The 15,379-nt window shown below is 48.5% G+C and overlaps 1 protein-coding gene across 3 annotated transcripts in view; it reads right to left on the bottom strand.

Annotated features, from left to right (window-relative positions):
• dnajc4 (DnaJ (Hsp40) homolog, subfamily C, member 4) overlaps positions 1 to 15,379 on the bottom strand; it is a 119,667-nt gene that overhangs the window by 55,232 nt on the left and 49,056 nt on the right. For all 3 annotated transcript variants that reach the window (XM_067975627.1, XM_067975626.1, XM_067975628.1), the window contains exon 5: positions 6,352 to 6,519. In XM_067975627.1, coding sequence (XP_067831728.1) covers positions 6,352 to 6,519 — 168 coding nt within the window. The remainder of the gene's footprint in view (positions 1 to 6,351; positions 6,520 to 15,379) is intronic.

The raw sequence follows: 15,379 nt of genomic DNA on the forward strand, positions 1-15,379 counted from the left end.
ATATTGGCCTTGGAGGGAGTGCAGCGTAGGTTTACTAGAATGATACCCGGACTTCAAGGGTTAAGTTACGAGGAGAGATTACACAAATTGGGGTTGTATTCTCTAGAGTTTCGAAGGTTAAGGGGTGATCTGATCGAAGTTTATAAGATATTAAGGGGAACAGATAGGGTGGATAGAGAGAAACTATTTCCGCTGGTTGGGGATTCTAGGAGTAGGGGGCACAGTCTAAAAATTAGAGCCAGACCTTTCAGGAGCGAGATTAGAAAACATTTCTACACACAAAGGGTTGTAGAAGTTTGGAACTCTCTTCCGCAAACGGCAATTGATACTAGCTCAATTGCTAAATTTAAATCTGAGATAGATAGCTTTTTGGCAACCAAAGGTATTGAGGGATATGGGCCAAAGGCAGGTATATGGAGTTAGATCACAGATCAGCCATGATCTTATCAAATGGCGGAGCAGGCACGAGGGGCTGAATGGCCTACTCCTGTTCCTATGTTCCTATGTAAAAATGTGCAGGGCTATGGGGAAAGGGCAGGGGGAGTGGGGCTAATTGGATAGCTCTTTTAAAGAGTTGGCACAGGCACGATGGCCCAAATGGCCTCCTTCTACGCTGTTTCATTCTACGATTCTATAAGACTGTCCATTCCGAGATGCAATGACCAGGAGGTGGTATATCCTGCAATGGCTGGGTGCAGGACCGAGGTGGACCACTATCGCTCCTAGAGGGCTGCTGATACCACACCCACTGAACTCACAATGTAACCACATGGATTAATGCCGGTCTTAGTTGGGGGGGGGGCTTAACCAAATTGTAGATTTGTTAATTTGATACGTACTAAATATAAAAGAAAGACTTGCATTTATATAGTGCCTTTCACAACGTCTCAAAGAGCTTTACTGCCAATGAAGTACCTTTTTGAAGTGTAGCCACTGTTATAATGTAGGAAATGTCGCAGACAATTTTGCGCACAGCAAGACCCCACAAACAGCAATGAGATAAATGACCAGATAGCCTGTTATTAGTGATGTTGGTTTAGGGATAAATATTGGCCCCCAGGACACCCCTGTTCTTTTTCGAAATTTTTGATGTAGAAATGTTTTTATTTATCTCTTCATTCAGGGCCCTTTCGCAGACCTTGGCAGATGGGCAATTACGGTCCACAGTATTATTTTTAGGAGAGGCAGGAGGAACAGTTCCTTAACATGAATGGCCACGTCAGTCGCAGCCTCGATCAGAGGACACTGCCAGAGAGCAAATTGTATTATTAAGCACTAAACAAACACTCAAGAATCACATCCAGATGAATGTTTTTCCACAGCGTCCAGCCATTAATCATCACTGACGTACTCGAAAAATGCCTGGCTGTAATTTCAGGCATTGCTACAAAGCAAACCTGGATATACGTGTGTGTGTGTGTGTGTGTGTGTGTGTGTGTGTGTGTGTGTGTGTACACTGGGAAACCAAAACAATTCACGGTCCCTTGCGTATCACTGACCCGAGGTTTTAGCAAAATAAATCGTTTAGTGTGCAGTTGCAAATAATAGCGATGTGGAATCCATCTGAACTGGCACACAAGATGTTTCTCTCAAGATGCAGTTTTATTCATCGCTGCAAACAGAGTATAGTCTAAAATGAGTACACCCATCTGTTAAGTTTGTAAAATATCCTGCACAGTGAAAGCCTGAAATCCTGGAGAGGATTTCCCCAATATTCTCTCCCCTCCTGAAGGCAGTCTCGCTGGGGGTACAAACCCCACTGCCATTCTTTGTTAATTCGTCCCAAGTGGCTGTTCTTTATGTGCGAGCCGACACAGTGTGCCAGCAGACTAGTCAACTGTTAGAGGCGTCACATTTGAGTCTGGCCCTGTGCTCACACACACTTTTCAGCAGGAGTCGCTGGACAGCAATCAGGACTGGGACCCATGGCATGACTTTTCTTGCTTTCTAGTGAAGGGGATCTCAGACCAACTGCGATGTCCCCTCACCACAGCCCACTAATATAGTATTGCATAGCTTTCACAGCACCGAAATAGGCCATTCGGCCCAACTGGTCTATGCTGGTGTTTACACTCCACACGAGCCTCTTCCCTCCCTACTTCATCTCACCCTATCAGCATATTCTTCTATTCCTTTCTCCCTCATGTGTTTATCTAGCTTCCCTTTAAATGTATCTCTGTTATTCACCTCAACCACTCCTTGTGGTAGCGAGTTCCACATTCTCACCATTCTCCTGAATTCCCTATTGGATTTATTAGTGACTATCTTATATTTATGGCCCCTAGTTTTGGTCTCCCCCACAAGTGGAAACATCTTCTCTACGTCTACCCTATCGTTAACTAAGTAAGCCCCAATCACAGGTCAAACTTGGAAGCTTCCTCTTCTGTGAAGCTCACTGCCACAACAGGCAATGCATTCACTTGTGCCAATAATCTGCTGATATAACATTATCCACGCTCATCAGGTCAAAAATTTAGATCTCATCCCTTTTCAAAGAAAACCAGCTCATTTCTTGGCAGTCTCATTTCATAACTTGGCCCCAAGTCACAGACCAATACATGCATTTCTTCCCTGAACTCTCCCCAATACAGCAATGTCCTTTTTGGAGGTAGGGAGACTGTAACTACAATGCAGTATTCTAAACATGGCCGTATCAGATTAGCAATCCCAGGGCTTGAGTGAACGGCTATCTGGTTTACCAGCCCCATCAGTAAAAGATGTTACGGCAAGTACTGAATGCATGAAAGCTTTCGCCAGCTGTCACCAACATCTCTACAGAGCAGCCTGTCAGGCAATTCTGTCACCACTCCTTCCCAGGGCAAGTGATTGATCAAACATTGTTATAGCCAGTAATGCTTTTGTGGTTATTTGGCCTTTCCATTCTTTCTTGCAATCATATCAAAACAATTAGTCCATATGCAGGGAAAGTGGCTCAAATCTGAAATTCTACCAGTGGGACAATGTGAAGAGAGTGATGAGTATTGCATCGCTGGCATTAAAATCAAATTAGTTAATCCCCCTCAGTGGATACAGGTGCAGTCTGCTGTGGGATTGAGCCATACGGACAAGGAGAATCCCAAGTTCCATCCTTGGTCTGTGCGTAGTTAGCTGATCTCAGCTGGGGTGTCAGTTGAGATGCTACAATTGGCCTCAGTATCCTTGGGTTTGGGAGCGAAATATTGGCCGGGGTTCCTGCTTCTGACCGCTGTCCAGTGAGCCCAGGGGTCAGAGCCCCGCTGTCCAGTGAGCCCAGCGGTCAGAGTCCCGCTGTCCAGTGAGCCCAGCGGTCAGAGCCCCGCTGTCCAGTGAGCCCAGCGAGAAAGTATGTGCTTGTGGACAGGACTAGCTCAGCTGTGATGCCCCCCAGCTTCTTTGACAGCACCTCCCAAACCTGCCACCTCCACCACCTAGAAGGACAAGGGCAGCAGGTGCATGGGAACAACATCACCTCCAAGTTCCCCTCCAAGTCACACACCATCCTGACTTGGAAATATATCGGCCATTCCTTCATTGTCACTGGAGCAAAATCCTGGACCTAACAGCACTGTGGGAAAACCTTCATCACATGGATTGCAGTGGCTCAAGAAGGCAGCTCATCGCCACCTTCTCGAGGGGCAACTAGGGATGGGCAATAACTGCCGGCCTTGCCAGTGACGCCCACATCCTGAGAATGAATTTTTAAAAAACTATCACATAACCTGTTAAATCACCGTCTAGACTCACACGTAAAGAATGTGTCTGCGGAGCTGTGTCCCAACAAGAGTCAGTGCCTTTGAGATACGAGGAGCAAACTGATGAAAATACTTTTTTAAAAAAAACATCCCATTATCTGCCAGGACTTAAAGACGACAACATTTTTGGGGGTATTCACCTGATGTGACATTCCTACACACTGGTAACACGGCATTGTGCCACAGGGGAGCTGTGTTAACAGCCTGAAAAAGACATCAGACCATGGCCAAAAAAAGAAAGGTCTGTGTACTGCCTGTGGATATAGCAGGCCAATCAATACACAGGGGCACGGAAACGGACAATCAGATTATTCTGGTACGACTTGACAGAAGGTCAAAGAGGTACACAATACTACTCATTACAGAAACATCGAGGCGGCTCGACAGTTATGTCCTTCCCACAATCCTCGTACATGCACAAAGCCTTGGTGTCTGGATTAGAAGTCAATCAATATCATCATTACCACAACTTTAACGTGCACCAAAATACTTCATTCTGAATAAACTCGAAATCTGTCATGATCAACAGTGAACTTGCAAATGCTGGAAATGTGAAACAGAAAGAGCAAATGCTGGGAATGCACAGTAGGTTAGTCAGCAGAGGCATATGGAACAGATAAAGAAACCTGGTTATATTTCTTAATCTGGTGCTCGAATCCTATTGCAAAGGGTTAACATGGACTTGATGCAAATTAGGCTTGCTGGAAAATGAAAAGCTCTTTGTCTACGGTCTTTGTGATGTTAAAAATCTCCTTTCCCAATATTTAAAGGATGAGTGAATGAAGGCTCACTGAGCCACAGACCCACAATGCCACAGAATTGGCCTCAACAGCAACGCCTCGAATTTAAAATAGTCAATCTCATGTTCAATTCCCTCCATGGACTCACTCCTCTGTAAACCTCCTCCCGCCCAACAACCCTCCGAGGACTCTGCGCTACTCCAACTCTGGTCTCTTGTCCATCCTCCACATCCTTCGCCCCACCATTGGCGGCCACACCTTCAGCTGTCTAGGCCCTAAGCTCCGGAATTCCCTCCCTAGATATCTCCGACTCTCCACCTCCTTTAGGACCCTCCTTAAAACCAATTCTATCTGTCCTAATATCTCCTTCCTTGGCTCGGTGTCAATTTTTGTCTGATCACGCTCCTGTGAAGTGTCTTGGGACATTTTACTACATTAAAGGTGCTGTATAAATGCAAGTTGTTGTTGTAAAGCTCCCTCTACACTGTCCCGTCAAACACTCCCAGGGCAGGTACAGCACGGGTTAGATACAGAGTAAAGCTTCCTCTACACTGTCCCATCAAACACTCCCAGGGCAGGTACAGGGTTAGATACAGAGTAAAGCTCCCTCCACACTGTCCCATCAAACACTCCCAGGGCAGGTACAGCACGGGTTAGATACAGAGTAAAACTCCCTCCACACTGTCCCATCAAACACTCCCAGGGCAGGTACAGGGTTAGATACAGAGTAAAGCTCCCTCCACACGGTCCCATCAAACACTCCCAGGGCAGGTACAGGGTTAGATACAGAGTAAAGCTCCTTCCACACTGTCCCATCAAACACTCCCAGGGCAGGTACAGCACGGGTTAGATACAGAGTAAAGCTCCCTCTACACTGTCCCATCAAACACTCCCAGGGCTGGTACAGCACGGGTTAGATACAGAGTAAAGCTCCCTCTACACTCTCCCATCAAACACTCCCAGGGCAGGTACAGCACGGGTTAGATACAGAGTAAAGCTCCCTCTAAACTGTCCCATCAAACACTCCCAGGGCAGGTACAGCACGGGTTAGATACAGAGTAAAGCTCCCTCTACACTGTCCCATCAAACACTCCCAGGGCTGGTACAGCACGGGTTAGATACAGAGTAAAGCTCCCTCTACACTCTCCCATCAAACACTCCCAGGGCTGGTACAGCACGGGTTAGATACAGAGTAAAGCTCCCTCTACACTCTCCCATCAAACACTCCCAGGGCAGGTACAGCACGGGTTAGATACAGAGTAAAGCTTCCTCTACACTGTCCCATCAAACACTCCCAGGGCAGGTACAGCATGGGTTAGATACAGAGTAAAGCTCCCTCTACACTGTTCCATCAAACACTCCCAGGGCAGGTACAGGGTTAGATACAGAGTAAAGCTCCCTCCACACGGTCCCATCAAACACTCCCAGGGCAGGTACAGGGTTAGATACAGAGTAAAGCTCCCTCCACACTGTCCCATCAAACACTCCCAGGGCAGGTACAGCACGGGTTAGATACAGAGTAAAGCTCCCTCTAAACTGTCCCATCAAACACTCCCAGGGCTGGTACAGCACGGGTTAGATACAGAGTAAAGCTCCCTCTACACTGTCCCATCAGTTCTATTCTGCTCCAACAAGCAATCCCATTGGAAGATAGGCAGCAGACAGAGAGGACTTCCATCCAATCAGTGTGTGCTGGAGTTGAAAGCAGGTCCGAGTGGTGAACAGCCTTTGACTAATGCAATGCCCCACAGTTGCCCCCTGCCCCAAGGTTACGTACTAGGAATGTGGGTGAAATGCATTACTACTAGAAGGCTGCATACAGCAGAATGGTTGGGTAAATGCATGAGGAAAACCACCAGATTATTACACATCACACATACCTGAAACCAACGTAGTGGATGAATACACCAGACAACATAGCGAAGACACAGTAACCAAAAACCTTCAGATTCCTCTTCCGTTTCTTAGTGCTCTGATAGGCTGCATATTCATCTGGTGGGGCGTACCGGAACTGCTCCCAGTATCTCTGATGCTCAGACTTCTCAAAGCTTTCAAGAAGGATGGTGGGGGGAGGGTAAGAAAACAATCATTTAAAAAAAAAATTAAACTCAATAAATGCTTTTCAGTTAAATTAGCTGACATTGAAATCCAAAGTCATTTTCAGAAGGATGCATTCATTTGCTGATTATTCTGCTATATTCCTTTTGCTCCTGTTTAATTACTGATCTTGTAAATAAATTTGATCATAATGCTTTAGCCTGAGCAGCCTGGTCTGCATGTGTGGTGTTTTGGACCTTTTGGAGAGGACGGGAGTGTACGATAGCCGCCTGAGCAACGCCCAGTGCGAGAAAACTCAGAAAAACCTAATTCTGTGGCACTCTTCTCCTACTCATATGCAAGGCAGGTATAAAGGAGCAGCTTAAAGGAGGAGAGAGAGGTAGAGAGGCGGAGGGGTGTAGGGCGGGAATTCCAGAGCTTCGGACCTAGGCAGCAGAAGGCACGGCTGCCAATGGTGGAGCGATGGAAATCTGGGACGCACAAGCTCACTTCAGTCCCGTGGGGCCACATCAATTGGCCACAGCACCCTTTGATTACAGAACGGAACACTGACTGGGTCTCCTGATTACCACACAGCAACCCTTACTGCAAGTGTATGGGTGCTGGGTGAGGACAGGATCACCCTTGGCTGTGATGACCTCCACAGCTGGATAGCTGCCGTCAAGGCTTACACATGAATAATGGCCACTTCGGTGAGGTGCTGGAGGGAAGTTGCTGCACGGTTCCCCAGTGAAGAAGTTAACATCTTCAGGAGAAGAGGGGAGGAGAGAAAATCGGACAGATAGCTGGTGCCGAACAATTAAAGTAATACAAAGAAGCTGTGAGTTCGGAGTCACAGTGGTGGAAAAAGATGAAAATTCCACAGCAGCCCAGCAGTTCTAGTCCCCTCCTTCCCATCACACCCTTTAAAATATGCGGTAATACTTCAGTTAAATCTTGTCTACAAAATGTTCCAACAGAAAAATTGCCAGTTACGTGACGAAACATTGCTCAATAATTCAGCAGCTCGAAGCTGGGGAGGTGGGAGTGAGAGATATGGAGAGAAGGTGGGGAGGTGGGATATGGGGAGAAGGTGGGATATGGGAAGAAGATGGGATTGAGGGATATGGGGAGAAGGTGGGATTGAGGGATATGGGGAGAAGGTGGGATTGAGGGATATGGGGAGAAGTTGGGTGAGTGGGGTTGAGGGGTGCAGTGAGAAGGTGGGTGAGTGGGGTTGAGGGGTGCGGTGAGAAGGAGGGGTTGAGGGGTGCGGTGAGAAGGTGAGTGAGTGGGGTTGAGGGGTGCGGTGAGAAGGTGGGTGAGTGGGGTTGAGGGGTGCGGTGAGAAGGAGGGGTTGAGGGATGCGGTGAGAAGGTGGGTGAGTGGGGTTGAGGGGTGCGGTGAGAAGGAGGGGTTGAGGGGTGCGGTGAGAAGGTGGGTGAGTGGGGTTGAGGGGTGCGGTGAGAAGGAGGGGTTGAGGGGTGCGGTGAGAAGGTGGGTGAGTGGGGTTGAGGGGTGCGGTGAGAAGGTGGGTGAGTGGGGTTGAGGGGTGCGGTGAGAAGGTGGGTGAGTGGGGTTGAGGGGTGCGGTGAGAAGGTGGGTGAGTGGGGTTGAGGGGTGCGGTGAGAAGGTGGGTGAGTGGGGTTGAGGGGTGCGGTGAGAAGGTGGGTGAGTGGGGTTGAGGGGTGCGGTGAGAAGGTGGGTGAGTGGGGTTGAGGGGTGCGGTGAGAAGGTGGGTGAGTGGGGTTGAGGGGTGCGGTGAGAAGGTGGGTGAGTGGGGTTGAGGGGTGCGGTGAGAAGGTGGGTGAGTGGGGTTGAGGGGTGAGGTGAGAAGGAGGGGTTGAGGGTTGCAGTGAGAATGTGGGGTTGAGGGGTGCGGTGAGAAGGTGGGTGAGTGGGGTTGAGGGGTGAGGTGAGAAGGTGGGTGAGTGGGGTTGAGGGGTGAGGTGAGAAGGAGGGGTTGAGGGGTGCGGTGAGAGGGGTTGAGGGGTGCGGTGAGAAGGTGGGTGAGTGGGGTTGAGGGGTGCGGTGAGAGGGGTTGAGGGGTGCGGTGAGAAGGAGGGGTTGATCTATATAAAAGGGACACGATTGTTCGACCTAATGGGCTTTTCCCGGTTCTTTCGGTGGCCCAGACCATGCCTGCTCCTCCTTGTGTCGGAAAAGCACCATGAGCTGAACGTGAACACAATTATTGTAGCTGCTAATGGACAGGTCGTGCCTACATTATAGACTGCTCCTTTGGTTTATAGTAGCCATTCCAGTGAGTCAATGCAGAAAAGGACATGAAGGCATTCACAAAGAGGCGACACACAACAGATCTTACATTCCCTGCATGAGATTTGACCATATGTGTGAAAAGGTTGGTATTGAAGAGTAAAGGTCCCAGTAATTGCCAGACCCCATTCTACACAGCGAGAAACGTGCCTGCAAACAATGGGAAATTCTTCCTTCAAACACACGTCCATTCCATTCCAGCGAAGGGATAATATTTACAGGATACTCGTCCTGGTCACCCCAGGCCAGATGCTTTATTCAAAAAGGTAAGACTCCCTCGTCAATGGATGGAGCTTGTCAGTTTAGTGACTGATGCGATGCAGGCAAACTGACAGGACGAGAATTATAAATATCAACGGAAATAAAAGGAATGAAAAGAATATATATATTTTTTTTAAAAACCTGCTGGGATTACAATGCGAAGGGTTTTGCTTCACTGGCAGAAAGTGGAGTTTTCAAGCCTGGACAGCTTATTTTATTTGTGCATTCTGATCACTTTACACGCAGGGTGTGGATTAAGACGTACGTCAAGCATGGATCCGAGTCCTTTTGATTGTGAAGGGACAAGTGAAAAGGCTCACACTTGCTACCATCACTCTCTTTTATCCAGCACTCAACACTCGAGAAACAACCACTACATTCCAAACTGAGCAGTGATTCACTAAAAAAGCTTTTAAGAAATCGGCTTTTCATGAGTTTGACGAACTTCAACCAGTTTGTTTGACTCGCTGCATTTCATGTGGTGCTGGTCAGGCTTCAAAAAATTGAAGGAGAATATTTTGGCCCATTAGAAAAAGTTCTTTAAAAATTTAATACAGAAAGATAACAACAACTTGCATTTATATAGCGCCTTTAACGTAGTAAAACGTCCCAAGGCGCTTCACAGGAGCGATTAGAATCATAGAAGTTTACAACATGGAAACAGGCCCTTCGGCCCAACATGTCCATGTCGCCCAGTTTATACCACTAAACTAGTCCCAATTGCCTGCACTTGGCCCATATCCCTCTATACCCATCTTACCCATGTAACTGTCCAAATGCTTGATTATCGGACAAAATTTGACACCGAGCCACATTTTTAGGACAGGCGACCAAAAGTTTGGTCAAAGAGGTAGGTTTTAAGGAGTGTCTTAAAGGAGAAGAAGTAGAGAGGTTTAGGGAGGGAATTCCAGAGCTTAGGGCCTAGACAGCCGAAGGCACGGCCGCCAATGGTGGGATGAAGGAAATCGGGGATGTGCAAGAGGTCAGAATTAATAAGTAAATACTTTTGATTATATGGCCACTGAAAGCAGTCAGCTCCCTTTCTGTACATCATCAATTTGGGTAGATCTCATGCTTGCCTTGATCAGCCCTCTTTGGAAGATAAGGCTTCTCATTTAAGACTTTTTCCCAATGAAACTATGTAGCATCGGTGACTTTGAATTATTTCAAACCCTAATTTGAAGAGCTGCATATTCATGAAGTGCAGAATAATTCTGATGTGATGACGTTTAAAACGAAATAATAGAACAGTTCTCATCTCAAACATAGCAAGTCTCACACTATGAACCTGAATGGACCACGTTGATTTGTTGGCCGTGCCTTCAGCTGCCTGGGCCCTAAGCTCTGGAATTCCCTCTCTAAGCCTCTCTGCCTCTCTCGCTCCTCCTTTAAGACGCTCCTTAAAACCTACCTCTTTGACCAAGCTTTTGGTCACCTGTCCTAATATCTCCTTATGTGGCTCAGTGTCAAATTTTGACTGATAATACTCATGACGTGCCTTGGGATGTTTTACTACGTTAAAGGCGCTATATAAATGCAGGTGGTTGTTCTTGATATTGTGAGACAAAGGTACAACACACAAATGCATTAAATGCTCATTTCATAAAAACGAATTGGTTGGACGTCTCAACGAGTCCCCTGCGGGGTAAATGAACGCCTCACGACCCTACGGCTCACCCTGGCCCAGAAGCAGCACACCACAGTTGTCAGTGCCTACGCCCCAACCCTAGGCGCAACGGATGAGATAAAAGAGGCATTCTACTCTAGCCTTGACCAATCGCTGTCCCGTATCCCAAAGGGAGACAGGCTGATTCTCCTCGGCGACTTCAATGCCAGAGACAGGAGGGACACAAACCTTTGGAAAGGCGTGTTAGGCAAGGAAGGCGTAGGGAAAGCAAACCCCAATGGAGTCCTCCTCCTGACGAAATGCCTAGAACATGACCCATCATAACGAACACCCTGTTCCGCCAGAGGGACAAGTACAAGACCTCATGGCAACACCCCCGCTTTAAGCACTGGCATCTAATAGACTACATCATCGTCCGAACGAGGGACCGCAAAGATGTCTGCATCACCCGTGCCATGACCGGAGCTGACGACTGCTGGACTGTCCACCGACTAATCCGCACTAGCATCTCCATCAACCTGGCCCCAAACCGGCAGTGGCAGAAAAAACTCTGCCGCAGGAGACTTAATGTTGCTGGACTCAAAGACCCTGAGAAGAAAAACCTACTCAGCCGTTACCTTACAACCAACCTGGCGATGACCAACGAACCAGAGCCGCAGTGCCCACAGCGTCTGGTCCGCCCTGAAAGCCACCATAGTCAGCACGTGCAAGGAGACGCCCGGTCTCTCGACCAGGAAACACCAAGATTCATTTGACGAGAACGATCAGGAGATCCAGGATCTCCTAGACCGCAAAGGCAAGGCGTTCCTGAATTGGCAGCTCCACCAAAACTCGAGCGAGAGGAAACAAGCCTACAGGCAACTGAAGGCCGAGTGCAACAAAGAACCGTGATCTAAAGAACAGATGGTGGGTGGAAAGAGCGCAGGAGACTCAGCAACTCGCTGACAACCACGACGTGCGCGGCTTCTTCAACGCAATTAAAGCCATCTACGGTCCGAGTACCCAGGGACCTACCCCACTGAGAGCCAAACATGGAGAGGCGCTCATCAAAGACAGAAAGGCAGTCAACGCCCGCTGGAGAGAGCACTTTGAGGACCTCCTCAACCAAGACGCAGTCCTCGATGTAAGTGCCCTCGACACCATCCCGCAACATGCTACCAGCCACCATCTCAGCACAACCCCAGCCCGCTGTGAGGTCGAAAAAGCCATTCGACAGCTGAAAAACAACAAGGTCCCCGGCGCAGATGGAATCCCCGCTGAAATACTAAAACACGGCGGAGAGGCACTCTTGACACAAATACACGACCTTATCACTCTTGTCTGGAAGGAAGAGAGCATGCCAGGAGATCTCAGAGACGCCATAATTGTGACCATCTTCAAGAAAGGAGATAGGTCCAACTGTGGAAATTACAGAGGGATTTCCCTACTGTCCGGCACGGGAAAGGTCATCGCAAGAATCCTCCTCAACCGTCTCCTTCCAGTGGCCGAAAAGCTCCTACCTGAGTCTCTATAAGGCTTCCGCCCGTCAAGAGGCACAATGGACATGATCTTTAGCACGCGACAAGTCCAGGAAAAGTGCAGGGAGCAGCATCAACCTCTGTACATAGCCTTCTTCGATCTTGCAAAGGCCTTCGACTCTGTCACCTGTGAGGGACTGTTTAGCATCCTCCTCAAATTCGGCTGCCCGCAGAAATTCGTCACCATTCTCCGCCTGCTCCACGATGACATGCGAGCCGTGATCCTCACCAACGGATCCACCACAGACCCAATACGAGTGCAAAGTGGGGTCAAGCAGGGCTGCGTCATCAGACCAACGCTCTTCTCCATCTTCCTCGCTGCAACACTCCACCCCACCACCATGAAGCTCCTCGCCGGAGTGGAGCTAACCTACAGGACTAGCGGGAAACCGTTCAACCTTCGACACCTCCAGGCCAGAACCAAGACCACCCCAACTTCTGTCATCGAGCTGCAGTACGCAGACGACGCCTGCGTGTGCGCGCACTCAGAGGCCGAGCTACAAACCATCGTCGACGCATTCACTGAGGCGTATGAGAGAATGGGCCTCAGGCTAAACATCCGGAAAACAAAGGTCCTCTCCCAGCCCGCTCCTGCCACACAACACTGACCCCAACCATCAAGATCCACGGTGAGCCTCTGGACAGCGTGAGTCATTTCCCATACCTCGGGAGCCTCCTCTCGGTGCGAGCAGACATCGACGATGAAATTCAACATCGACTCCAATGCGCCAGTGTAGCTTTCGGACGCCTGAGGAACAGAGTGTTCGAAGACCGAGATCTCAAATCCAGCACCAAGCTCATGGTCTACAGAGCAGCCGTGGTCCCCACCCTCCTGTATGCATCAGAAACATGGACAATGTCCAGCAGACACCTCAAATCCCTGGAGAGATATCATCAACGTTGCCTCCGCAAAATCCTGCAAATCCACTGGCAGGATAGGCGTACCAATGTGAGCGTTCTCTCCCAGGCTAATATCCCCAGTATCGAGGCACTGGTCACACTCAACTAGCTGCGATGGGCGGGCCATATTGTCCGCGTGCCCGACACAAGATTCCCTAAACAAGTGCTCTATTCCGAGCTCTGCAATGGCAGGCGATCACTAGGAGGGCAGAGGAAATGCTATAAGGACACTCTCAAAGCCTCCCTAAAAATTGCAACATCCGCACCGACACGTGGGAATCGCTTGCCCTAGAACACCCAAACTGGAGAAGAAGCATCCGCGAAGGCGCCAATCACCTCGAGCGTCACCGAGTGGAGCACGTGGAGGCCAAGCGTAAGCAGCGGAAAGAGCGGGCAGAATCCAGAGCGTCTCACCCACCCGCCTTATTAAACACTACCTGCCCCACCTGTGGCAGAGTCTGCGGCTCCAGGATTGGACTCTTCAGGCACCGCAGAACCCACCCTCCCAGAGTGGAAGCAAGTCGTCCTCGACCCTGAGGGACTGCCAAAGAAAGAAAATGCTCATCCACCAGTATTACCACCAGTAATATCTGGGCTTAAAGGAGTATAGTTTCCCAGCAAGGAACCAGAGAGATACCTGTAAAACAACAGTTTCAAAACGAGTGACAAGAAAATGGAACCGAGGCTGTTAACAGAAAGTGACAGCGTTACTTGACTAACTCGATCTACTCAAAATTGTTGGCATTCTTACACTAAATGCCCAATCACCCCAAATCACTGCCACTAAAATTCCTGACAACTTAGCAAAGGGATTACATTACCATAAGACACTGAAACTGTGATTTACCAGGAGGGGGTGGGGGCGATAGGGCAAGCCATTGTTTGTGAGGTTCTTACAGCCATCAAATCTCGCTTTGGGTATAAACAGGAAATAGTACGTACACTTCTACCTCAAATCCATTCATCGTTTCCTTTAATCATCAAAGCACCAGACAAGTGGGGCTGTCTGCTGGAATTAAACAATAATGACAAATTCAAAACACGAATCACTCGAGTGCACAGTTCTTTCCTCTTCACTAATCCTTTGTGAGTAAGGAACTCCAACCTGCAATCACTACATGTCAAACATCTCTGGCAAATAGTCCCCCCACCCCCAGTTTTCTTCTCTCCTGGTGCAGCTCTACACGCACCAAAGACTTTCTGAGGCTGCGCTTAAATCTCAGCAGGCTACTCGATCATAGAGACGTCCAAATTGAGTCTGCTCCTGTCCTTGCCCCCCATCAGTACAACATGCACTTTCCAGCAGGAATCGATGGGAGTTTCTGTCCCTACCGCTATGCCTGGAAAGATTAGCCCACACATTTGTCACTCTTTGAGTAAAGTTCCAATGCCTCCCATCTCCTAATGAACTATATGTCAAATCCTCATCTTCAATTACAAATCCCTCCTTGCCTTTTCCTAACGTTCTCCAGCCCTACATGCCAACATAGAAATCACAACACCGAAACAGGCCATTTGGCCCAACCAGTCCGTGTCGGTGAGCAGTGGTCCTAATCCCATATGCCCACCCTGCTCCCGTATCCCTTTATTCCCCTTTCCGTCAACCACCTATCTAACCTATACTTAAATGTTGACATGGTCTCTGCTTCAATCACTAACTCTGCTAGTGCATTCCACAGCCTCACAGCCCACTGTGTGAAAAGGTTTCTCCTCAGGAGTGGATATTTAACTGTTCCCACTGGGCAGGATATGGGTGGTAGTGATTCTGCCTTCTGTTTTACACACAGTGAACAAAAAGGAGGATCGGGCCGGCTTTAAAACGGGCAGCCGACCTGCCGCCGCCTGTTTCCTGCCCGGCAGGAATGGTTAAAATCAACCCCTCACTCTCTGCCTTGATTCTTCTACATTTAAACTTACATCTCTGTTCATTTCAGTATACTCTGTCTCATCCCTTCATAATTTTAAACACCTTTATCAAATCACCCCAATAACTTCTCTGTTTTAACAAAAACAGTCCCGATTTTTCAGTTTTCTTTGTATTTGTTGTTCCTCATACCAGGCAGCACCTCAGTGACTCTGTGCTGTACCCTCTCTATTGCCTCAACATCATTCCTATAGTGTGGAGCCCAAAACTGCACACAGTCCTCCAACTGTGGGCTTATTTAGGTTTCATACAGATTCACCATTACATCTCCAATTTTATATTCTGTATCTCTTGCCACACAGCCCAGTATTTTCCGTGAGCTTTTTTCTGACCTTATCCACACATGCCCTCCTCTCTTCAGGCTC

The sequence above is a fragment of the Heptranchias perlo genome, chromosome 43 (assembly GCF_035084215.1).
Source record: "Heptranchias perlo isolate sHepPer1 chromosome 43, sHepPer1.hap1, whole genome shotgun sequence".
NCBI lineage: Eukaryota > Metazoa > Chordata > Chondrichthyes > Hexanchiformes > Hexanchidae > Heptranchias > Heptranchias perlo.